General features: G+C 47.2%; 2 protein-coding genes and 1 long non-coding RNA gene across 3 annotated transcripts; 1 reads left to right on the forward strand and 2 right to left on the reverse strand.

The window, feature by feature from the left end:
• Positions 1–3,594: 3,594 nt before the first annotated feature.
• LOC118509490 lies at positions 3,595–4,021 on the reverse strand. The gene is made up of 2 exons (XR_004905886.1): positions 3,894–4,021; positions 3,595–3,830 (listed from the first exon to the last, which is right to left on the reverse strand). It is a non-coding gene; the product is annotated as an uncharacterized LOC118509490 (long non-coding RNA).
• A 34-nt stretch (positions 4,022–4,055) lies between these two features.
• On the forward strand, positions 4,056–9,338 carry LOC118509489 (ras-like GTP-binding protein RhoL). Its single transcript, XM_036050145.1, has 4 exons — positions 4,056–5,768; positions 5,894–6,008; positions 8,564–8,678; positions 8,754–9,338. Exons 1-4 carry the CDS (start codon positions 5,656–5,658, stop codon positions 8,981–8,983), a joined length of 573 nt encoding a protein of 190 aa, XP_035906038.1. The 5' UTR covers positions 4,056–5,655; the 3' UTR covers positions 8,984–9,338.
• Positions 9,339–10,710: 1,372 nt separating this feature from the next.
• Positions 10,711–25,517, reverse strand: LOC118509491 (nuclear pore membrane glycoprotein 210). Its single transcript, XM_036050146.1, has 8 exons — positions 25,102–25,517; positions 23,760–24,882; positions 21,534–23,694; positions 19,536–21,466; positions 19,320–19,458; positions 19,063–19,113; positions 18,658–18,825; positions 10,711–11,579 (listed from the first exon to the last, which is right to left on the reverse strand). Exons 1-8 carry the CDS (start codon positions 25,275–25,277, stop codon positions 11,470–11,472), a joined length of 5,859 nt encoding a protein of 1,952 aa, XP_035906039.1. The 5' UTR covers positions 25,278–25,517; the 3' UTR covers positions 10,711–11,469.
• Positions 25,518–25,576: the final 59 nt, after the last annotated feature.

A 25,576-nucleotide genomic window follows, 5' to 3' on the forward strand; every position in this document is an offset into this window, starting at 1 on the left:
GACCTATCAAAAATAAAAAGGAAGAGACCCAAGATCAATACTGAGAAATGAAGTTGAACATCACCAGGAACTTCGTAAAGATCGACCATTACTGGATCAAAATTGGTGATCAAAGTTGGTGATCAAAGAATGATGGCCAGGATCACATCATTCGATAGTGCTGCTAGACCTTGAAGGAGCTGCCAAAGCTGGTAAGGAAATTCCTCTTAGAGATACTAGATATCCTCATAAGACCACCGGTGACGTGACCAAACGGTGATTTTGGACAATATCCTGGCTGAGATGGTGATTGATATAATCACCATTGTCTGATTATGATGATCATTATGAATTACCATTGGAAATTCGTGTCTGGGACATTTTTAAATCCAATCCGACTCACAAACGGAAAATCCTTCATAATTTACCTTGTATTAGGGTATATGTTAAAGTCACAAGAATATCTACACGTTCAAAATTAGTTGTGATCGCCCACTTCTTATTTATCTTAACAACCTTTTAGGTCATGCCTGTCATTTCTGGCTTCTCTCTCTCTCTCTCTCTCTATCTCTCTCTCTCTCCTATTGACTGACCTCTTAAGATCATGGCCTTAAGACCTGCCTTTCTGGCCTCCTATTATTAGTCTGCCCCACGCCATTCAGTCCGTGCTACGGGAGAGAGACCCGGATGGGATCACCTAAAATCGTCATATTTAGCTGTGAGCTTGTTGGTCTAACTGACGAAAAATATTTGAGCAGTGTCTGGCCACATTGCTTGCTCTATACTCAGGACATTTTTATTTTGGATAATTTTAAGGAATCGTGTAAATAATTCCATCCCTATTCACCTATAAAGTACTGCCCTTTTTTCCACAATTTTCCTTCAAGGGTTCAGCCTCTCCATCGAAAAGTTCCTTAAAAATTACCCCAATTCAAAAGCAGAGTTTGATCTTGAAGTCCGTTTGCGCGGAACACAACCATAGCACAGGGAAATTTTCTCCGTGCAATTGGCTTCGCGGTACGAAGTTCTCGCCTCGAAAGTGAACCCTTTTTTTGTATATTGTATTTCCCGTATGCATGCATCAACTTTCTCCCGCCCGAAACGAAACACCACACGGTCGAACGAACCAAAGCGCTCGATGAAGTGCACTGCTTCGTTTATCCACTTGCCACACATAGAGAGTAAAGGAATGGTCTTTCACACACAAAAACCATCCGTAGCCTTACCAAAAGTTTGGTGAAAAATCCCGAAAACTCGGTTCCGCACCGTAAAAGCACTGCACTTCAAATTATCCGCAGTGATATTTATTCGACTGGCAGCAGTCGACGATCGACGGCCGGATACGTTCAATGTCCCGCGCAGTTCGGTTGATTGCTATTTGCGAGCTTTCAATCCATCCGCTGTCGGTTTCCGGCCCCGAGAGCGGCCGCCTTGGCTCCCATCGAGCCACGCTAAACCCACGTTACCGGCCAGGCATCTGTCCTATTGCGTTTTCGCGACATCAACAACCAGACACCGGGAGGAAATCTCTCAACTCAACCCCGCAGGAAAATCTCACCCGATCCGACCGGGTGCGACCGACGATTGCACATGCAAATCCTGTTCGCCTCCGGAACAACAACATCGGTATGACACGGCGACCGAAAGCTACAACAGAAACCTAGCGCTAAAGCAAGGGCGACACATCCTTTAGCCCATTTCCAAACGCCGATCCTAATAGAGTTGAACGGATTCTTCCCGTCACGCGGGTGATGGCCACCGCAGAACGACGCATCAATCGACAGCCGCAGGATACCGCACGATGTATGGCCACAATCCTTTAAGGTGCCTCCATCATTTGCACTCATCAAAGCGAGGGACCATTCCTTACCGGCAGAGGTTGGTTCACAGTGCCCGCAGTGCACGCAGACTGCCATGTAAAAATCGCTGTTCCGAGCCTTCCGAGTGTCGGTTTCCCAAAACTGCAACTACAACGCTGCACACCCAGCGTTCCCGTTGCGACCGAAACGCATCAAACTCGTGGTCAGTAATGGATGGCCATTCTAATGCGATTAGCTCCTGAGCCGCAACGAACTCGTGCTTCCAGTGTGTTCCCCGGGTAGGCACACAAACACACCGGTGTGCCGTGAACGCGATAAGGCACACTCATTACTATGCGCCTTGCCGTAATTCTTCGCAAAACCCATCTCGAGAGCCTATTACGGAATCGTATCGGGTCGGCTACCGTTAATGCTAATCCCGACCGACCGACAGACCGACCGACCATCCGGCACCGTACACCGGAACCACATACCGCATGTCAGCTAATTGCATAGCAAGATTCGAAGATAACCCCGGGCCCAGGGTTAATGTTACCGGGCAGTGTCGGGTTCACTGTACGCCTCGGGAATAATCCCTGGGCCGCGATCAATAGTCGGGTTCCGTTATTGAAAGAATAGCAAATGGGGACTCTCGCCCATCCCCAGCGATGGGAGATGATTGCAACATTTTGCAAACGGTGGCCACTGTGGTATGATCGGACACATATCAAAGGGGCGCTACCGGTGCGACTTTTGTGATTAGTTTGTTAAAGCCACCAGGCGTCTCCATCGATATGGGGCAGCGGAGGTTCGAGCCGGTGCGAGTAATTTAAATATAATTTTAAATGCGAAACCTCATCAATATTAATTGTGTAATTACACAACCAAGCCTTTAATTATTTTTGATATTAAAAATTGTTTTCTTAAAAGTAATAGTGTGGGTTATTAAGATAATTAAGATGGGAAAATATAATTTAAAATTATTTTAATTTTTTCAGGAACAGAACTTTTCAGATATTTTATAATATAAAAATAAAGCAAAAAATTTGATTTTTATGTTCATTCACAAAAAAATATACAAAACTGAAAAAAAATAATTTTATTTTGAGTTTTTCTATCGATAAAAGCTACTGAATTGAACAGCAGTAAAATAAAATTTATAAATTTCAAACTATATAAAAAATAATTCCAAATTATTTGTTAATTTTAAAATTATTTTATTTCTATTTTTTGCATGTAAACTCATTACATCATCTGATCATCGTATTTTAGAACAATGATTGTTATGATGATAATAAATCTTCAACTCTATTGAACACTTCTATCGAGATTAAAACAAAATCTAAATAAAAAAGTATAGTGGACTGACTGAAATCTGACTGCTTGATTTTCTGAAAAAATATAACAATCAAAATTAGGTAAATGAATCAGAAATAAATATAATTTTAAGGCTTTCCAAATGTAATACTAATTATTTCACAACGAATCAGAACAAATAGAAAACCGAAGAAACCTTATATCACACTTTTACACAATTTTTACACAAAAACTCCTCTTTCAACTGCATATGCATCAGAGTGATGCAATAAACAAACCGCCAGACAGTGACACCGTCAATCGATTAACGTGTCCAACCCGTTTTATCAATAATCTCGTCACCCGTCAATGTCCAGAGCCCCCTTAGCTGTAATTTATAACGCTCTTTACCAATCACTGTATGCATGCCGGATCGCTCGAGGCGTTAATTGTAAGAGCTCAACTTCTTCCACGACAAAGAGTGCGGTGCACGGTGCGTTCCTGGATCGGTTGATGCCGGTTAACGACACTTACAAACTACGCCACAATCGCCCAAGCCTAAGCAACCGCCGCAATCGAACCTGCGTTTGATCCCGGGTTGTGGATGCAGTGTCCACACTGGCCCACGGAAGTACCCGGAGTCGGATAAATTCCTTTCAATCGGTGCAATGGTTTTCCTCGATCGATTTTCTCTGTTGCAGAGAGCACAATAGTTGATCGAAATGCACGCAAATCGCCCTGCTGTGGGTTCAGGTCCTGAAAGTCTTTTGAGGTTAGAGTACGAGAACTTATCCACCGGCGTGGCTGGGTGAAGCTTACCTTCCGCACACTAACTCACGTGCTGCAACAGTTGCACAGTGTGTGACGAACGTTTCGTGCGTGATGCAAACAGATACTTATATTATTAAAGAAAAACTGGATGATATAAATAAAATTTAAATTATTTATAAACAATCAAGTATTAAACAAATAGAGTTTATAGAGTAGCTGTCCTCTTCTATCATCTATCACCTTTATTTTTAATTTTATCAATTTATTTTACACCTAAAGGGCTTTTCAATAGCATCAATCTCATGATAATATAGTCATGCATAATATCGTCAAGTAGGACAAGAAAGAGACGACACAAATTAGGATGAGGTAGGCTGGACCATATACCAGTAGGCTGGACTAACTGTCCAGTTTTCGGGTTTATTTAAGTCAAGGAAGTCAGAAATGACAGGCCAAAAGCTGTCAAAGTTTTAGTGTCTTCCGAGTAAAGAAAGGCCTCAAACTCTCGAAGAATAAGAAGATACTTTCTATAGGGACTGACATCTCACCAAATCGTAGAATATTAGCAGGGCATTTAGTAACTTCCTCGAAAAAAAAGGCCTCTAGCATGAAGCATACGACCATTTTTATTTTTATTTCGGACGGGATTTTTATTCGAAAGGACGGCCAAACCGTATAACCTAAGCCCGTATAAACCTACGTAAAAGTGTAAGCCTTCCACCATGTCCCGAATAAATGTGTCTATTTCAGATATTGATTTCAAAATCGGCAAATCTCATGTACACAACTGTTTCAACAACTTTGTAAATGCTACTTCCGCTAACACTGTTTCTTATCGCTTATCGCAAACTTTAACCAACACCGACATCAAACGTAGTTCCCCTCACCGGTTAACGCACACACAAGCGCCGGTCGTATCGGTCACTCACCGGCCCGGCCGAGGTTCTCTTCCCGCATCAAGGTAGCAGCACTACATGTAAGGGATATTTATGTACCCATCCATCGTATCCGGGACGCGGCGGGACCATGGGTCAGTGGTGCCCGGAGGTGATGGGGACGAACGGGTGCGATGTTTGTTGTCACAGTTTCCTTCGGTCGCTTATCGCAGACCCACTCGATTAGATGCCGTACAGGAACGGGTGGCCCACACTCCCGCCCATTCGGGCCCCACATTAGTCACCGTTAGCTGCCATCGCTGACACCGCTGCAAAGCGCGCACGAATGTTGGTGCGATCACGGGAGCCGTCGAAGACACCCCCCGACACTGTACGGCCCTCCGCCCTCTCCCTCCAATATGACGATTTCTCTTCACAGACACACAGCAGCGGGGAAGATAAGCGAAAATAATGCCCAGCAGGAAGTATCGGGGCTCGGTGGTAGTCGTCGGGGTTTCGGTCAGTGTTGGGCAGCCGTCGATTGCGGGTAGATGGGTGACTACCACTTAAGGCTTAGCGTTTCAATGTTGCATTTCGTGATGCTGCGATAGTGCTTGCTGGCTGGATGCACTTTAGCGGACTTACCGTCATCTGCCGACTCACGCCTCGATAGGCAGTTCCTTTCGTGTGGAGCATCCTTCGATCGGATCGATCCGAAAGGCCGCTCGCTTGCTTAGTTTACGCGTGCCTTGTATGCGTGTGCGTGTGTGTGTGTGTCTTGGTGAATAAATAAATGCTCTGCGGTACGGTGCGCTGTGTGAAGTGCGAACCTTCGCGTTGTGATTTTAACGTACCGGACACTCGCTAGGGTGCGATACCTGTGACGGGACAGACACGAGGTGAGCCCGTGTTGTTCCGCTAACCTACACGAGAACATGGCCACACCAATATTCAACATCGTCGTGGTGGGCGATGGTGCGGTCGGCAAGACCTGCCTGCTACACGCCTACACGGACAAGTCGTTCAAAAACTTCTACGAACCTACGATGTAAGTACGGGAGACGGCGGACGGCGGCACGTTGCTTACCGCTAACCATCATATGATTGCACTCTTTGGTTTTGTGTCCCTCCGTTCGGTACGCCCATCGCTGGATGCCATTGCCAATCGGACAGATACGATAAGGAATCAATTGAAATGATACTCGACGGGCAGAAGTACACCATACAGCTGCACGATACGGCCGGCCAGGAAGAGTACGACAAAATCAGGCAACAGTTTTACAAGCGGGTAAGAAACGCCGTACTTCGTGGCTGAATTTGTTTGTTATGGGGAATTCGTATTGGTTGAAAAGTTGGCGTAGGTAGAACTTACTGTTACAGGCATTCATCAGGTGGGTTGGTGCGCCTTTACGGCATGACAGTAAACTTACATAGGTGGGACTTATTCGGGGTGTTTCCTGTTAAATCTAATGACCTTTCGAAATCTAACTTCTAAGTCTAATTACATTGTGACTTCAATTCAATTAAATTAAATTGTATTCAAAACGCAATAATTTACTAATAAGCACAATAATCATCAGACAGCACAAAAAGTTTGAGTAGATCTTAAACAGAAGCAGAACCTGATGAAGAAAATCGAGTCGGTTTTCGTCTGGATGCTTTATCGTTGTGAATGTTACCTCCGAGAACAGAATCTTCATGGCAAATATAAAGAATAACCAGGCCAAGATGGACTTTACTATACAAAACTCGCTGTCCAGGTGATAAAGCTCCCAGAATGAGCAGGTGACATGACATGTTTGCATCTCCATTGCCCTCACCAACGACCAGTAGATTTTTTTTTTTTGGGAAATGCTCTATCATAGGTCCTTAGCGGGGGCCTTATTAAGTACCTTATTACATCATTCTTCACCGTGGGAAGTAGAGTAACCGACCGTCAAGCTAGCTTTTTGTTCTACATTTGGGTTGCAATCCACATATTAATTGGCACGTCTGCCGATTACCACTCTGAAGATTAGCGAATTTGGTTGCGAAGATTAGCTTAAACACTCCTGCTTGTAAGGTATAATCTTCACCTTCAAATAACATTTGAGTACTATTCTTAGCGAGCTTCACGATAGGATTATCGATTTTATTAGCCACTGAGGCGTTAGATCTATGATACGGTTAACAAGGATTGCGTGACTGCCTATACCAATTTTCGCCAGTACTTATCATAAAACTGCAACTTTATGTATTGCTGTGGTATAGCTTCTTTTTAGGCTCTTACGACACTTATTGTCAGGGTCTGTCTTATTTGCAGCAGTAGAGTAAGTAATTCAAAACTCCCAAAATCTTCAGACTGGATTCAACGAGTAGTATTGGTTTCCTTCAACCCATGACTGACTAATCTAAAATAGGAAATTCAAGTCATGGAATTCAAGCTGAAAATTCAAGTTGGAACGCTCTAGGATGATGGGCCCGTAAAGGAACTTATAGACAGACTTCTCTTCTTCTTCGATGGCAGTACAACCTCCAAAGGTCTCGGCCTGCCATATTGCTGGCTTTCTGTGACTTGATTTTACCCGCAGCAAGGTAGTCAGCCCTGCGTACACAGGGAGGCGGTCAGGATGGGATTTGAACCCCGGTCCTGTCGTGTGAAGACCTGTCGTTGTCGCCTCGGCCACCGGACACAGACAGACAGACAGAGGCAAGTAAATCGGTACGATCTAAAGATCCAAGTAGCAATCCTCGCTATGAAGCAAGCCTAAGCCACATGAAGCCTTTGGATTAACGCATCCAGACCGAACTAAAGTCCACGTGCTTTATCCGGCGGCAAAGGCGAACCAGAACTAAAGCTGCGTTTATAGACGACTCGAGTGAAAAGTCTTTAGATGCCTTCAATTCTAGTTGAGCCCTTGATAGAAAATGCATTCCAAACGACACAGACAAACTCCAATATAGAGCGCATAAGGCTGCAGTGCAAAGTCTGAGAATAACTTGAGTCCCTAAAATCAACGAATGTTGAATCGAATAGTCTGGTTGGCTATCATTATGAATTCTTCAACATGTTCTTTGATATTTAACTTGTCATGGAGGTCCACATCAATGTTTTGAATAAAAGAAATCATTCGACGGGCTTGCTAACAAACTCATCATCTCCAGCAGTACGCATAAGTGAAATTTATCTGAAGTAAAAATAGTTTTCCTAATTAATTACACAATCAACGTTCATTTCCCTGAGCAATGTTACTCTTGTAAAAACAAACGATTAAATAACATCTCACGACTAACTGCCTGTGGGAGAATAGCTGGAAGTGTTAAAGAGCTACACACCAAAAAAAGGCTCACCTATCCCTAGAATCTAGTAAAAACACCTGCTTTGACGAGTACTATCAGCCACACATTTGCACATATTATTCGACACGGGGGACCTATTTTTGCTTCGTTAGTTCATGGTACTCGGAAAGCCTCACGCATGTTTCGAAGCACACGCACGCACCGCAAAAAGTCACACTTGCAGCAACAAACAACAGGCGCACAATTCAACGCGAAAACACCTGCTTGTGGGGCACCTACACGAGTGCGTGCTGAAGATCAAACAACACACGCAGGGGTTCTAGGTGCACCCACTGCAGCCATTACACAATCAAGAGCTGGTGCTCGAAAACCGTAGTCCTGCTGACTACCCTTTGATCTGCCTGCCTGGCGCAAATGTTTACAACGCACCGGTACACGTGTACAACTGTTTTTTGGGATGATTGAAGAAGACTTCAACTTTACATAGCAGCGCATTATTAGAAGTTTAAGTATTTTACACGAATCTTAAGCAGATACAAAAATGCTTTATATTTTCTGCTACAGGCCCATTGCTTCCTCCTATGCTACAGTATAGACAACAGAGTTTCGTTCGAGAATGTGTCCACAAAATGGATTCCCGAGATCAAAACCGATCCACCGGTTCCGATTGTTCTGCTGGGTAAGGAGATATGACAGCTTAGTTTGAATTAGCTCTAAACAAAATATCCAAATTGTTTACGTTAATCGCTTCCAGGCACCAAGCTGGACAATCGAAAAGGAAGCAATAATGAAGTGTCCACAGGCGAGGGCGAACGACTAAAACGCTCCATCAATGCAAACTCGTTCGTGGAATGCTCGGCGAAGGATTATCGTAATGTGGAGCTAGCAATCGAGGAAGGAGTGCGAGCTTGTCTGATGGGTGTACCGGAACCGGAACCAGATGATAGTTGGGATTGTCTGAGGAGCTGCAGCTGTTTTGAGTGATTGGTAAAGTTAAGAATGCGGTAGGGATTAGTGCTGAGGGGGCTGCAGATAAGAATCCTGATGGTATCGTGCCAATGAATCCGGACGTTTACGAATACAGGATTACAAATTTAAAACATTGCTTAATCAAACACTAGTAGAGGTTTATCGACATCGTTAGAACCTACTTTAGATATTCTACTTTTCTTCTTTTTTTATAAGGCTTTCCCTGGAGAGTACGATTTCAAGATGAATATCACCTAGGTACAATTGTACTTTGTTTCCAGAATCGCACATTACAGTTAGCGAAACTAAGGGCAGGCCGTTCCCCATGAATAAAACTAATAAATTAAAAAAAGACTATAATGTTCTAAAGTAAGTTATCAGAAGGATTTTTTTTACCCGTAGCTGTGAAAGGACCGATCTTCACGATGCGGCAAATCTTGGAGAAGATGACGGAGCACCAGCTCCACTCCTACCATCTCTTCATTGTATTAAAGCCGCATATGAAAGCATAGCCAGGGTAAAACTGTACAACGCAATGAGCTCTTTTGGAATCCCGGCCAAGCTTACCAGGCTTGTACGAATGACAATGGCCAACATCAACATGCCAGGTGAAGGTGGATGGAAAACTCTCAGGGCCTTTTGCTACCACCAAGGGCCTGCGCCAGGGAGATGGGCTTGCCTGCCTCCTCTTCAATCTGGCGCTAGAGAGAGCCATCCGCGACCCGGAGGTGGAAACTTCGGAGACCATCTTCTATAAGTCAATTCAGATCCTGGCATACGCTGATGACATAGACATCTTTGGTTTGAGGCTCTCCTATGTAGCAGAACCTTATCAAAGGATCGAGCGTGCGGCACAGAACCTCGGGTTGGATATTAACGAGGCGAAAACCAAAATGATGGTGGCACCACCAGCGGCCCTGCTAACAAACACTGATTTACGCAGGGGTGATGTACACATAGGTGACCGCACCTTCGAAGTCGTCCAAAACTTCACCTGTCTGGGGTCAAAAGTTAGCACCGACAACAACATTGATGTTGAGTTACGCGCACGGGTGCTGGCTGCCAACCGATCATACTGAGGAAATAGAAGCCTGAGGAAACTTCTCCACTCAAAATACCTGCCGCGACGAACGAAGCTGGGACTATACAGAACATTTACAGTCCCAGTACTCACATACGCTTCTGAGACATGGACTCTGTCCAAAACTGACGAAGCCCTCTTAGCCGCGTGCGGGAGGAAGATGCTTAGAAGAATTTTTTTCCCCGTGTGTGTGGAAGGACATTGGAGGAGCCGCTTCAATGACGAGCTCTACGATGTTCTTACCATCGTGCAGCGAATTAGACTCGCCAGGCTCCGGTGGGCTGGTCACGTCATGAGAATGACACAGGACGACCCAGCCCGTAAAGTCCTTTTAGGCCGTCCACACGGACAGAGAAGGCGTGGTAAGCCCAAATTGAGATGGAGTGATGGCGTTGATGCGTCCGCCAAACCGTGAGCGGTATCGAGGATTGTTGCAGCAGGCCATGACCGCGAAGCAATTGTAATTCCTGATAAGTAAGTAGTAAGTTTGTTGACTTCCGTCCGGAACCCGTCTGGATGTACGCAAGACTGTCTATCCAGCTACTTAGTACAAATTGATCCTGTCAGAAAAAGCTGGATTTGCCTTTCTCTTGTATCTACACTATACCCTTAAAAACTTAAAGAACTTATAACTACGGTAAAGCAGTGGAACAATATACAATTTTAAGGTGTTTCATTTGAATTTATTTGTTTCTTCCTAACCTAACCGACAGTCTGAGGTATGTACATTGTTGCGGGTTGTAGTTTCAATAAGTTTGCGTCGCATCCATACTGTCCCGCAAACTTGGTCTGAATGTTCTTCTCTTGCTCTCTCTCCCTCTCTTTCTCATGGTCGACTGTTGTTGGCAAAGACAATTCTATCTGTTACTTAAATTCAAGCGCAAACTATGCTTAAGTCACACACACGCATACAAATTAGAAGCTGCTTTCAGTTTGTTTTTTTCAACTGCTGCAAGCCAAACCAAAAGTTCATAGAAAAATAGTTTCAATAACAGTAAAAAGTAGAAGTATTCATAAACAACGCAATGAAAGCAGAAATTAACGGTCGTCAAACAAATCTTAGCAGCAGTGAAACTATCATTAAAACAAATAAGTCGCAAAAAAATGGGAAGTAAAAGTTCTAGCCTTGCCGTCATAAAGTTCATTTTTTAAATCATTCTTGTAGGAAAACACTGCTTACATAAAAAAGTTACACTCATCTAGCGGTTCCGCCAGCGCTTCTAAAACCCGCAATTGGAAGTGGTTGGAAAAATGTAAATGTCTGTTGCTTTCAGTACTTGCGATGCGAAATTTCCACCGAGCTTTTCAAAGTCAGCTATAGCCAACCTAGTTCCTGTTCTTGGCAAACGATAGCTTTGCGTGGAGCGAAGGAGAAAGAGCGGCTGGCCTGCGCTTCCATTACTTATCCAGGACTATATATTTACAGGTAACGTCGGTTTACCCGCTTTTGGGGCGATATTATGGTCGCATCACCGTAGATCGGTGAGCCGTGCGAGGTACCGCTCGTGTTGAAATCATGACTTAGATTGCCTGCGAAGGATAGAAGAGAAATTAATACAATCAATACTTTAAACTTAAAAGGGCGGTCCGGTGGTAGATGTGACATCGGGGCCAGTCTTCATACGACAGGACCGGGGTTCAAATCCCATCCGTCCCGTTTCTCCGTAGTGAGGAGCACTAACAATCCTACTAGGTGTGGTATCAATAAATCTAGTAACCTAAAAATGGCCAGCGAGGGACCTTAAGAGGTGCGTTATAACTACCGCAAAAAGGCCTCAAACTATTCCCTCTATAGCTTTGGGAATACAACCAACGTATTTCCCTTTTCGGAAAACCAATAACCTCCACGTCTGAGTGTATCTTTTGAATGCAATTTACTTGATGTACAAGCATATTTAAGTTACATTAGCGGCTTCCACCATGCATAACACAACTTACAGCCGTTCGGAGTGTTTGTCAAACATCGGAGGAACTGCTTTTTCTCTCCATTTCCCCACGAGAAACAGTATCCCCATAGTGCCTGGGTATCCATCGGCTTGTGTAGCGACGTATGCCGGGGCCGATAAGTTCTACACACACGTGACGGAAAGATGAATCTTTCACCGTGCAAGGAAGAAAAGCTTGCCGTGCGTGTGTGTGTGTTTGTTGTTTGGTTTAGAAAATAAATTGAAGCGAGTAAATATTTTCCGCTGCAGCACGGGATGCTGCTACCGGTGCTGCCGTTTGATGCTTAGCCGCGAACACGATTCGGTACGTGTGCAAAAGCTCACCTTACATGAAAAGCAAACCAAGAGCGGGATGGTAGGCTGTGGGCACCTCCAGCATGGCTGGCGGAAACAACAAATACGCCAGACAATCGGTGTGGCCTTGATTTCTGACGTTCCGCCTATTTTCGCCGCTATGACAAACACAGCCGCGCGGTGGTAGCCTGCTTGAGACGAAAATTTTACAACGCGTACAGCAAAATCCTAATCCTCAGCCTGTCTTGTCGCACATCGGAAACAGCCCCCCCCCCCCCCCTCACTCCCCGGGAGCCGGAAAGGGCTTTAAGTATTCAGCGTGTGTGCGATGTTTAAATCTTGTTTACTGCATACGCGTGAGTGAAGAAGGAGACACGTACGTAACACTGGCGTGTGTCTTCAGGACATGCCGGCGAAATGGAGTCCGTAGGGGGTGGCCCCATCCGTTCGGCCATTAGTATGAGCGACTCTTACACCCATACTGGCACACCGGCCGTTAGAGGCCTGCTAATGTGCACTTATTATGGGGACACTCCGCAAAAAAAAATTATGGCACCAATCTCCGGACACTTTACGACACCGGGACGTGACCTTAATCTGACCATCTGACTACTGTACTCGGGGTGTCACAGGTTTGAAGTTGGCCATAACCGATCGGTAAAACCAGTTCTAAAAATACCAATCGCCTTTTGCTATGAATAAAACCAACGTTGGTTCTCCTCATACAGTTTAAGCGCTATTAATTGCTATCGCCTTTCTACCATCGCCGTAAGGTTAATGTGAAAATCAAATTTAAATACCCCTAAAAAGAGAGCTAGCGTAAAAAGCACACCACAATTGAATAAAGTCGACTCACACACACACACACATATCCTGGGGTCCTGGCCATAAATCTCAGAATTTTCCTTTCGCACATGCAAACGGGTGCGACACAGGGCACAACAATAGCACCCACCGAACAAACTCGCTTTCACGCTTCCCGGAAGGTGTAACCGTATGTCATCAAAATCCAATCAATCAAATTTTACCGCAAACTGCTACTACAGCGGCACAACCGTTTTAGGGCCCGACCGTGGGCGATTGTTGTAAATCACCGGGACCTCCACCACCATCGTGTCAGGAGGAATGTCAGGAATTTTGGGGAGGGTGAATCAAACGGGATCCGTACCTTGTACTGCATTCGGCACGGTTGGCGTACATACAATTCTGAAGTCCCACCCTGCTCCGATCACCACTGTGGGGGGGTCGTTTGGCCACGCTGCAAACGTTCCAGCGAGTACTCGCTTCTATCGACCACTTAATCATACTACGATATACAGGCGCGCGAGGAGGACGCGCGAACAGCGAGGCTATACTTGAAAGGACTTTTCACAACAATGCTGCGGATACGGCGGCACACACTGCCTGCCGTCAGTTCACACCTGCACCGGCAAGCATTCCGCGTTGTCCGCCCGGAAGTTGGCGAAAAAGCTTTCAAGTTTTTCGAGTCTACCCTCCAAAGGTGCCAAACGATTGCCTCTTTCTCGTAAAGCCGTGCCGATGGTTGAAAGCAAAAAAAAAGACTTCCGATTTCCGCGACCACATATCAGCGCGAACCGTCAACAAACAAAATGAAATATGTAGATTTCAGAACCAGAAAGGACTACAACAAAAAAACACACAGAAACTCCCCCTTGCTGAACGATTTCTAAAATCTAACGGAGGCGAGCGCGGGCAACAAAACAACCGCCACTCACCTTTCCCAAAGAGCTGCAGACACACGATCCTTGGGAAAAGCTCTTCTAGGGGGTGTGTGTGTGTGGAGGGGAGCGCGGGATTGTTTCCTTCTTTCGAAACGAAATGTCTTTGAATGCTAAATATATCAACGATGTGTCACGTAACAGGAAGGACAAAGTACACTTCCCGTGTGCCACAAGCGTGTGTGCAAGTCCTTCAGCGAGTGTCACTTTCGACAGGCTGTGACTTTTCCCACCTTCAGCCACAGCCACTGTGCTACGATTCCGTGCGTGTGCAAGTTACTTGATGTGTGTGTTGCTGCTCACTTAAAACGTAGTACTCTGCGGATGTGTGGAAGGAAAAAAAACCCGGGGGGGGGGGGGGGGGCGGTTTCCTACACGGACACGCATTCTCAGCCCCCCTCCTTACTGAGCTAAGCCTAAAAGCGAACGAACGCCACGCACGCCATACAAAAAAAAGCATTTGAAATTCAAATGTAAACGAAACATAAATGACAAAAATCAGTGCCCTCACACACACACACGCCCACGGACATGCCGGATTTGCGATGCTTCCCTTCGGGGGAGCTGCTGTTACTGCCATATCCTTCCGGCAGGCACACATTCTTCTGCTCACACGCAAACACGTACGTCGGCTGAAACAAGTGCGCCCATCCACACGCAACAGCGCCAAACATTGGGACACACTAAACAAATAAATAAGGTAACGCAAGCAGGACGAACTAAAACAAAAAAGAGCAATTTCCTAGCGACGATGGGCCAAGCAGCGGTAATTGGGATTTTATCCAGTGTTGCTGTGCAGTTTGCATCGATCGCACACAAATTAGTTGGCAGCTTTCTTCTTAAACAACACCCAATCCAGTCCCGGACTGGTTCTTTAAACGGTGCTTTGATCATCCGCGTAGCTAGCCGCCTCCGGGCGACACGAGATTTTTGCACCAGAAACCGGGCGACTCCACTAGCTAAATGAATAAACTGCGCGAGCAACAAACAACAACAAAAACACGAGGCAGGGAAAATTGTTTTCATCGTCATATTCACCGGAATCCCCGGAAGCTATTCAACGATGTGTTTACCAACGGATTTTTTTTTTTTTGCTTCCCAGATATATGTATATTGCTTTCCAGTGCGCTGATTGATGTTTACGGTAGTAAACAAATTATCTTCCTCTTTGCATCGAGAATAAAACCGTACGAGCCGTTGTTGTGTCCGAAACGATAACAAAAATGGAAGTAAAAAAGCCGATATTCTGAGACATCACGGATTTGGATGGGTCGCTTTTTCCACCCCGTGTAATAAGTACACGAAGTAAAATGGTAAATTACCCTATTAAGTGGAACCGGCCGGATGAGGAGTTAAATTCCACACCTACTAAAAAAAACCAACCCACAACGTTAAGCCTTCCCGTAATCAAATGAATTGCTCTCTCACTCTCCTGTTTATGAATTTGTCCAAAGGTGCAATCAACTTGCTTGTAATTGCTGCTCGGAGGATAACGTTAAACCTTCCCACTCACACTGATCCCCACGTCGGAGGCGTCAACGGTCAATTGCACTGGACCCCCTTGAGCAACAAATCAAAACCCGCAAATGAAGACAGACGTAAAGGAGCGGACACAAGGACCAATTGTTGGTGGATTAGGGTCCGAATATGTTAACGCCTGGCGCTAACGAGACTGAATGTCTCACGCTGGGACAGGGTATCTCGAATTTGTTTTATTCATGGTCATGATTTTTTGACAATTTTTTGCAATATTTTAGAGTCCGTTTCATTATTTATTGACGGTTTCGATTCGACCCAAGCCTTTTTCTGAATTTATCCAAATATGTTCAGATTCGAGATCTTTCATACGCCATGCTTCATTGTTCCTTGGGAACCTAGAACAAGCATCCATTTGCTGGATTTTTGAATTACAGGAAAGTGCTGTTGGTCCCTTTTTACACCACAAAATAAGTCATGGGGGAACTGATGAAGTCGAAGAAACATTCAGACAACCAGTTTTTATAAGAGGCCGACCCTTAGTGTCACACGCTCGCGGCCTACTCTTTGGTTACATCTGCTACTATCTAAGGCTTAACTGCAGTGCTAAGCAATCACCACGAAGTCATCCGAAGTCCGAGGGAGCAATCTTTGTAAAATGCGAACGTATTACATCGCCTTCAGAGGTTACATATCCGAAAATTAACCCACCAAAGTTAAGCGAAAATTTAGTCTGCGTTGCACAAGGAATGTCCAAGCAAATTTCTGGATATCCCAATGCTTTTCTCTTCCAATAATTCAGGTGAGTGCAGTTTGAAATTAAAAGTCACATTAAAAGTCACAAATTAAAAGAACCACTCAGTATAAACACGACGCTTGACAGCTCCCTTAAGTAAGTATTTTTCATTGTCGAGCAAGGTATATGGATATAGGAGGTAGAGTTGTTCAGAGCAAATTGACATTTCTCAACCTGACGTAACGGTTCCGTGATCATCGAGGGGAAGGACATTGAGAAGAATGATGGTAGCGTCGGAGGAGGTGCCGGTGGAGGTATCGCTAGCGATTTTTTGACGAAAAATGCAACCAAATATCGTCAATCCTCTGTGGGACAACATTTGATATGCGAAGATAACCCATAAACTAACAAAATTGCTTAAGGGACTGAGAATCAAGGCTGTTTGTTCATGTTGGTTGCTCCATACCAAATGTTTTTGTAAACAAACTCTGAAACATCTCGACTAAAATGGTGGTCTGTCAAATCGACAAAAAATCACCTTCTAGAAACATACACCTTGTTGTCGAGTTGAGTTCTTACGGAATAGAAAATCTGTATTCCCATGTTGAAAAAGTTTAACAAGGTTGAATTACTTTTACAATGTTGGATTAGAGTTTGCGGCTGTTAACATATAGTGTTACAATTTTAAAGTGGCCTGTAAAACCCTGTAAGGTCTGTAATCTTTGGAAAAATATAAACCGTTATAAATGTATCCAATTCCCTGTCTCTGAGAATATGTAAGAAAAACATAGGAATGAATTCAAATGTGTATGGGAAACTTTGAGAAGTTTTTATATGTTAAACCGCCCAACAAAGCGGTTATTTAAAGAAATTATTTAACAAAATTTGGGAAGCATTCAACAAACTGTGAAACTAATTCAAAAATGTCTGGGAAAATATGGAAAAAAATCCTCGAGTTCCCCTGTACCACTTGGAACGGGTGGAACGGTTGGACGGAAACATTTTAATTTATACTCAGCTTTATTTTACAACCACCGTAATGTACCGGACAGCAGAGCAGTACATCGAACGACTGGGAGGTGTGAACGCAAAATATAGCATTCATTTTTCATGTCCTTCCAAACCGCCACCGGCACACACACACACTCTCAACCACCGACCCGTTCGATTCAGAGGGACAAAGCTTTTGTAAACCATTTTTTTCGTTTCTTCTCTTCATTCTTTTTGCATTTTCACCACTTACACAGCGTGAACCGTTTCTTATCATCGCCGCGTTCGGAATAATTTCACGATCGTTTGAAGCTGAAAGAAAAGCCACAGAAAAAGTGGGCACCACCAAACTGTGGTGCTGATGGTGGTGGCTGAGATGCATTGGCCAAGCCGTACACCACCACCAGCTAACCATGCGCTAAATTATGGCCCAAACGCCCCCCCGAAAACGCCCGAAAACCTTGGTGAAACCGGGCAATGAAGATACGGAACCGGGCTACGAAATATGGGTTGGCCCACTTCCTTAAATGCTCGCTTTTGGACATATTTTCTCGTTTCCTGTTTGCGCTTTTGTTTCGCCTGCTTGTTGTTTAAAGGTTTAAAGGGGGGGAAGCGTTCAAAGCGTTCATTACCTGCAGGCAGTGTGGTGAGATTTTGTTGGTGTTTGTTTTCCTTTCCCCAAGCTTTATACACCGTAACCGGGCCAATAATTTTTATATTCAATTTTCAACACCCCCTTCGGGGCGTGTAAGACAACGGCGTGTTGGTGGCAACAACCTTATCGTGAATATAATTTAATGAACCACGCGGACAAAAGAGAGAGAGAGAGTGTGTGTGAGGGTCCCGTTAAACAACAAAGGATTTTACAAACAGAAGCAAAACATAATTCTTCATCAGCGAAGGAGGGGGGGCAAACAGGAAGAAAGGCAACAACAACAAAAAAAAACCCAACAATTAGCACCTAATGGAAGATTCGCCAAAATCATGAATATGTTTGACCAGATTTTGGGGGTTATTTTGTTCCATCTCTTTCTCTGCGAGAAGGCGAGGCTGGGAACCGGCCCTAATGCCGCGGCTCGTCGTGACTAATTTATTCCCGGGCCTATCTCAACGGTAATCGGATTAAATGCACCTACATTTCATAATGCTTCACGCCCCAAAAGGATCGCAGTTCGGTACCGTTTTTTTTGGAGGACACAACAGACATAAATCCGCCCACGTTCTCCAACATAATTCCTTGTGCATGTCGACCGCCGAACAACGAAGAAAATGGGAAGGGGAAAACATCACCCTTCCCAACTCTTTCCTTAAAAAATCCAAATGTGCGCGAGAAGGAAAATGGAAAACGGAAGAAAATGGGAACACCACCACCACCACCGACCATCCGGTGAAAAGCCGGTCCCTTACTTATATATATCTGTACCCACCTTGCGAACCGCCAAAGCTATGATGGCTACCCGGGCTACCACCGCCGGCGAACGGTGACGATGACTGTAGATTACTGCCGCGCTTCTCTAATGGACTAGCAAATGGACTGCCGCTTATCCTATTATCGTAGGATGATAAATTGTGCTCATTTTTAAATGGCGAGTGCACTGGGGAAGAGAAAAGGAAAACGAAAAGCAACCGCCGTATGGGTTAGTGTTGGACATTGGAAAACACTTCACCGGCCGGTCTGGTCTGGTCGGTGAAGTAGCGCGTTTTGTTGACCACACCACGGCCACTGGTCAACGCGGTGGTGAAGTTGAAGCTTCCGAGAAACTTCACTTCACCGTGGTCCGTGCGCGCCCGAAAAGAAGGAAGGCAGCGAAGGATTTGTTTTGCAAACGTACCATTTCCGTTGGCGGCCGTCTTCTGTCGCTGGGGAAAGCAGAAAACAATGACTGTAAAGAGAGGCACAGAAACAGAACGGGGTACGGTAAGAAATTAGCTGCTGTTTTTTCCATTTCAACTGTAATTAATGGTGTCGCCAAGCGCCAGGGACTTTCCCGGGGAAAACGTTCCCGGGGGCACAGGATGCATGATTTAAACGTACAACCGATGTAACGCTTGAAGTTGAAAGGTTGAAGCTACTGTAGCGAGCACCTACCCCAAACTGTTGCGGCAAGCACCGTCACGGCGGAAATTAGTAGACCAAAGTTGCTCATGTAGTTTACCAACAAATCGGGCGTGCTGGTGAACGGTTGTGTGGCACATTTTCTCGGGACCGTCGGTGAATTGATCGGAACCTAAATGAAAGGGGAAAGACAAAACAGGAAACGGCGTTAAATGCTTTTCTTTTCCAGATTTTCCAACAGCCTCCTACCCTAACATTCTGCAACGTAAGCGGTGAGTGAATCAGTACGGCCAAACTGTCGGCCCACTCTTCCCTGTAGGTCGACAGCAGTTCGAGCCGGTACTCGAGCAGCCCCGGTTGCTTTTGCTGCTGGCGGATGGCTAGGGCGGCAGGATCGGATGACGTCACCTCAACCTTCTGCAGTACCCGATCGAGCCCGGCAATCATCAGGCTTTGCTTGCTGATCTGATCCACCGCGATTGCTTCCGGTTCGATGCGTACCGCTGGCACCATTTTGAGCGTAGACGTATCGGTCAGTCCCGAGGCGGTGAGACGAACCTCCAGCTCCAGCGTGTACTCGTTCGTCTTGATCACATTCGCCACATCGTCCAGCGTCGTCAGAAGCTCGATGTTACAGCTGTACGCACCGATCGTTGGATCGTAACCGGGCAGCGCCTTGAAATGCTTTAACAAGTCCGGAGTTCCCTGGCGCACGGTGAGCTTACAGTGGAACAAGTTCCCGAACGAGCGTTCCACCTGCTCCCGACAGGTGGACACATTCATTGCGATCACGTTCACCAATTTGTCCATCTGCAGATGGTTCTTGATCACCAGATGCCCTCGGTACGAGTTGCCGTTGAAGATATCGTAGCTCTTGAAAAACTCAATCCGATCCGCTTCCAGCACGTCCACGCTGAACGATATGCCACCGTTCCGACGATCACCGTGACGAATCGTCACTACGTCCTCGGAACTACCCCCACCGGAACGTGCCGAAGTGCCCAGCACCTGCGCGACACCCGTTTTGGGGTCGATCTTCACCAACGACTCATCCGAGCTGCTCCACCGTGCATCGGAACTGAGCAGCGGGGAACTGAAGCACACTACATCTCCCACCGCAAACACACCTCTGGCAGGGAACGCCAACCCGCTCGATTCTTCCCCAACGACCAGCTTCAGGAAATCTTCGCCAAACTTTACACCCGTCTGGTCACGCAACGCGACCACCAGCATGTCGGACGTTTCACGAATCAGCTCCAGCGCTACGGTGTAGTTGCTGCCCGTGCTGATCAACACATTACCACGCTTCGACAGCTTCTGCTTGAGTGCCGAAACGTCCTCCAGCCCGTGCGAAAATTCGTTCCCGAGACTGTCGTGCAGCGACACCTTCAGGGAAAGGCTAAATCCTTGCGGGATGCTGTGCTCGATTCGCCTCAACTTTACCGTTCCCGGTTGCAGCGAGGCCATAATGTAGTGGACCGGCTTTACCTCGAGCGGGATCGTGAGCGACTGGTCCTGCGAGGAGGCAACCACCTGCACGCGCCCGGTAGCGTCGCCACTCTTTACCAATCCGTCACGCGTAACCTGCAGCACACCGCTGGACGATGTTTCGCTGTCGAGGTGGTACACGGCATCGTCCAGATTGGACTTCAGCTGAATCGTAGCTCGCAGTGGTAGCAGAATCGAATCGTACCGGATCGCTTTCGGCGCGACCAGCTCCAACATACGGAACACGGTCACATCCGTCTTGGCGGACAGCTTCACTCCGCTAGGCGTTACGAGCGTTACGTGCAGAGTCGCTCTACCCGGTGCGAGAGCTTTAACGCGCATCGCAATCGCATCACGGGCCCGATACTCGACACCAACATCCTGGAACACACCGCGCACATCAAGCACGTCGCCGTGATCGGTAGACCAACGGATCTGCACGTTCTGCACCGTACCGAGCACCAGGGGGGAGATGTTGGGCGCGGCCCACACGTATGCCGGCATGGTTGCGCCGGCCTGTATGCGCTTCAACGGTGTCCGCAACTCGATCGCATCCAGCGGAATCACCTGAATGATGATGCTGTCCTCGGAAAACACAATCTGAGCGCCGGTCGTAGGATTCACGCCCACACAGCGACCCGTTACCTTCGAGCGGCCGATCTTCAGTCCACTGGCGACGTTTGCTTCGACATCTGTAAAGCGAAAACGAGCAGAGGTATTAAACGAATGTCTAACAAGCGAAGTCAAATCGCATCCTACCGATAATGTCCGCATTTTGCACACTGTAAATGATGTTCGTGTCCGGTGCGGGGCCGCCCTTACTATAAATCTGCAGCGTACTTCCCACCAGGATCGTAGCATTACGTGGCAAGAGCATCAGCGGTGGAAACACCTGTACCGTTGCCGGACCGCTCGTTACCATTTCCTTTCCACTGCCCGAGCTGACGCTGAACTTGGTTTCGCCCAGCTCCATACCGGTCACGATGTACCGGATCTCCCCGACGCCCAGCTGCGATTGACTGCCGAGTGCAAGGTTCAGTACGGTCGGATTATAAACCTCCGTCCGAAGATCGTACAGCTCCAACCGATCGCGCTTCACCTCCAGCAGTCGATCGTTGCTATCGTACAACCGTACGATCGCTTCAATCTTTTTCGTTTTCTCAACCCGATCCGGCGACAGTACCGTGATACGCCCCACCGTCACAACCGACACGTGCAGGAAGCTCGCTTCCGTACTGAGACACTGGTCCGCTATTTCCAGCTTCACCTCACCGATCTTGCGCGGGCTGATCACTATCTGGCGTGTGGTGCCGTCGAACTGTACCGACACGATGCCCGGCTCGGACGCTTTTATGTCGTAAAATCCGCTTCCCTGTGCAACTCTAATACGTTCGACCGCATCGGTGGTAAGGAACAGCGTTAGCCGATCGTACGGCAGCAGCGTACGATTGACCGACACAAAGTTAAGCTCATTTTCAATGACCGGCTTCACGAGGGCCGAACCTGCCTTCTTCTGCACACCGAACGGGGGGCTTTCCGGTTTGATCGCGTACCGTTTAAGCACTTCCGCACGATAGTCCGCAACGATCGTTTTAACTTTCAGATTCGCTTCCAGCTCTCGGGGAAGGTTCAGCTGCAAGTAATCTCGTCCGGGTATTTCGACACCCTCCAAACGTTCCACCTCCGTTTTGTAATCGTAATTAAGTACGAGTGCGGTCTCGCCCGCTCCCGTCGACGAGCCGGAAGACGGTTGTGTGTCCACGGATGTAAAGCTCCATTCCAGCAGGAGCGAGGAAATGTTTGCCAGCTTACGATTCTGCACATCCAGCACCTCGATGTCGATCGTCATCCGCTCGGAGTTGTCGGCCGTTTTGACGTGCATCATCGAGTTCCGGCGCTCAAGCGGACATCCCGCCTTTACCTTGTCCGTGGTGATGAGGTTTACGAAGCGTGGCTTCACGCAGTACACCTTCGTCACGAATTCGGTCACGTACGGTACCACGTTGGGCGCGTTCAGTGTGTTGAACACTTCCAGCTTAAGCTCGTAGTCGCCCAGCTTCTTGCAGAGTGCTCGCAGAATGTGCTTATCCTTAGAGAACCCACTACCCAGCGGCGTTACCTCGAGCGCTTTCTGATCGTAAACTAGCTGACGCTGCAATTCTGCCTCCGAGTTGAAGATATGCTCCGGTCCGTTGTAGTAGAACAGATTGCGCGAGGCACCGATCGGTAGGACGACCTCGTTCTCGACCGGATTCTCAATCGCCAGCTGTTCGAACACGTTCAAATTAACCTGATCGCTCAGCAGCTTGTCGAAATAGCGATACGTGATCTTCAAGCTCGTCTGCCCGACCATCGTCGAGCGAAGGTAAAGTATGCGGCAAGCGCCATTAGCTAGCGGTTCTTCACTTTCTCCATTCACCGAGGAAAACGTCTCCGACATGAAGATGGGATTGCTAAACTCCAGCTCAAAGTGTAGATTGTCGCAGGAGGTGAACGGTTTCAGCGTTCCGTTGTACCGAGCCCACAGCCCTACATGCAGCCGAACGTAATCCTTCAGCGCGGTTTCAAAGTTGTACCGTACGACTTCAAGCTTTATCGGGGGCAGGAACATCACCTGAGCAGTGACGTAGATCCGAACGTTGCGCGACATGGCCACCTTCACCTGGGTAACCTTTGCCATTTCGGTATCGGTCGCCATATCGTTCACACCCTTGATCTGGTCCAGGCGTGCTTCGGCCAAACCGGTCTGCGATATGGCCACCACGTTCGCATCCTGGGAAGACCAACTGTACGCTCCATCACCACCGGTAGCGGTGAACTGAAGCTTCTGCCGGCGCAGGTTAGGATCGAACGATAGGATCACTTCCGGTGGATCGATCGCTAGCCGCTTGTACACAATCATTTCCGCCTTGGCCGAAAGCTAGCAAAGGAGAGGAAGAAGTTAGTGATTGCGCTGTTTAATATTGTGCAACAATTTTAGCTTACCTTTTCAAACTTGCCCGTTACTGGGCTGCTGCCAGTTGCGATCGTTTCGCCAAAGATGCTGCTTCCGTTAGACGTTACGCGGATCGGATAGAACAGCGATTCGTCAAACGTGGACTTGATCTTGTACTTTGCCCCCAGCGTAATCTGATGATCATCGTGCGTGAACAGATTCAACGCAATCTCGTGATTCTCTCCCTCAACCGTTACCCAGTTGTAGTGTGGTAACAGATTGATGGTCAGCTTCATCGGATCCACCACCGTAAGGCTAGCTTTCGGCAGGGTTGCCTTCGAGTTTGCCTCATCATTCACCGCGTTCGTGTCGTGCGGTACGTTCCGGTCACGGAGCAGTACGAATGTTCTGCCCACCTGTACACCCTTGGCTGCATTCCCACTCATACTGGCAAACGTTGCATCTTCAATCTCCAGGTAGTACTGACTGTTGAGTGCAATTTCGTGCAGCTTGCCCTGCTTCAGCTGCAGCACCTTGAACTCGATCGTGTCGCCGGGTAGAATGTACACATCGCTCGGATCCAGTATAAGGTTGGCCAGCACCATAATGTTAACGTCTACCGGTGGGACGTGGGAATACTCGGCATGCGGCAACCTAGCTGTCACTCTAGCCGATCCGGTATTGATACCCTCCAGCAGCACCATGTATCCTTGCACTCCGGCCACTTCGAGTCGTTCGATTGGTCGTGGAACGACATGGAACTTGCTCTCGGAAAATGTCAAAAACCGCAGCACCTGGCTCCAGCTACTATCCCCAGCACCACCGTGCCGTGAATCGTGCGACCGATGGGAAGCTATCTGCCAGTGGAACTCGATTCCCTCCAGCGTGGTAAACGCGTTGCCCTGTGCGTCCTGTGCCCACAGCTCGAACGTTTCCGGCGCTTCCTCCAGGTACAGCTCGCGCGTCGTCGTCAGCACGCCCAGCTGATCGATCACATCCAGGATCACATCGCAACGGAGCACCTCGCCGGTTACCAGATCCTCCGCCAGCACGATAGCGGTGTTGCGGCGTTTTTCCTTGTTGATAACGGTCACCACCACACGGTACGAGCAATCCTCGTCGATGTCGTCATAGGAAGGCGTAATTTGGATTAGGTCAAGCCGTGACGAAGTCCTAAAAATAAATCACAAGAAGAAGCAGCGACGGATACGTCAGTAGGTGGAGTATGCTAATTTCTACTCCGCTGACATCACACTACTGGCCGGACGGTCTCCCGCAAGGTACCGGTTTGTTTACCCATGTGAGGTCACACGGCTGGAGCGAACCGAAAAACCTCCCCATCCTATCTACCACCCCCCCGGCTCAAGGTTAGGGGCAATGTTGACCACTTACCACTTGAAGCATCCCTTCTCGACGACCTCAAGCGTGAAGTTCACGGAAATGTGGTCAAAGATGGGTAGCAACACACGCGGATAGTTCAGCTTGGTGGCGGAAGCCAAGCGCGTGGTCGTACACAGCACAACCACGGCTAGCGTCAGCCCCAGCCATGATGATTTCATTTTCCACATGCCCTTCGGGCTACACACACACACACCGCGCGTGCCAACACAACACTCCCCACGCTACGCAGGTTCAATTTCCGTTTCCGGAATGAAGCTTTTCTCACTTTACTGCACAACTTTTCATCAAGCGCACGGACAGCGTGACTTTGCGGTTGGTAAAATTGGATGCTTCTTCTTGGTGTTCACAGCTGCGTGCGCTACGGAACCGTTGTAAACAACGTCTGAATGCCGGTGTCCGCGCTTCAACGGCTAGCTGTCAAATGCCTCGCGCCCAACGAACAAACTTGACAGCTGGGAATTGTTGC

The sequence above is a fragment of the Anopheles stephensi genome, chromosome 3 (genome assembly GCF_013141755.1).
Source record: "Anopheles stephensi strain Indian chromosome 3, UCI_ANSTEP_V1.0, whole genome shotgun sequence".
Classification (NCBI taxonomy): domain Eukaryota; kingdom Metazoa; phylum Arthropoda; class Insecta; order Diptera; family Culicidae; genus Anopheles; species Anopheles stephensi.

What these genes read in the sequence shown, in the direction of transcription:
- LOC118509489 (XM_036050145.1), top strand. Translation starts at nt 5,656, where the DNA reads ATGGCCACACCAATATTCAACATCGTCGTGGTGGGCGATGGTGCGGTC. An exon ending in AACTTCTACGAACCTACGAT is followed by an intron (nt 5,769 to 5,893) that starts GTAAGTACGGGA and finishes CCAATCGGACAG; the next exon opens with ATACGATAAGGAATCAATTG. An exon ending in GGTTCCGATTGTTCTGCTGG is followed by an intron (nt 8,679 to 8,753) that starts GTAAGGAGATAT and finishes AATCGCTTCCAG; the next exon opens with GCACCAAGCTGGACAATCGA.
- LOC118509491 (XM_036050146.1), bottom strand. Translation starts at nt 25,277, where the DNA reads ATGTGGAAAATGAAATCATCATGGCTGGGGCTGACGCTAGCCGTGGTT. An exon ending in GCAAAATGCGGACATTATCG is followed by an intron (nt 21,467 to 21,533) that starts GTAGGATGCGAT and finishes TTCGCTTTACAG; the next exon opens with ATGTCGAAGCAAACGTCGCC. An exon ending in GCTTGCCGCAACAGTTTGGG is followed by an intron (nt 19,114 to 19,319) that starts GTAGGTGCTCGC and finishes CTCTCTTTACAG; the next exon opens with TCATTGTTTTCTGCTTTCCC.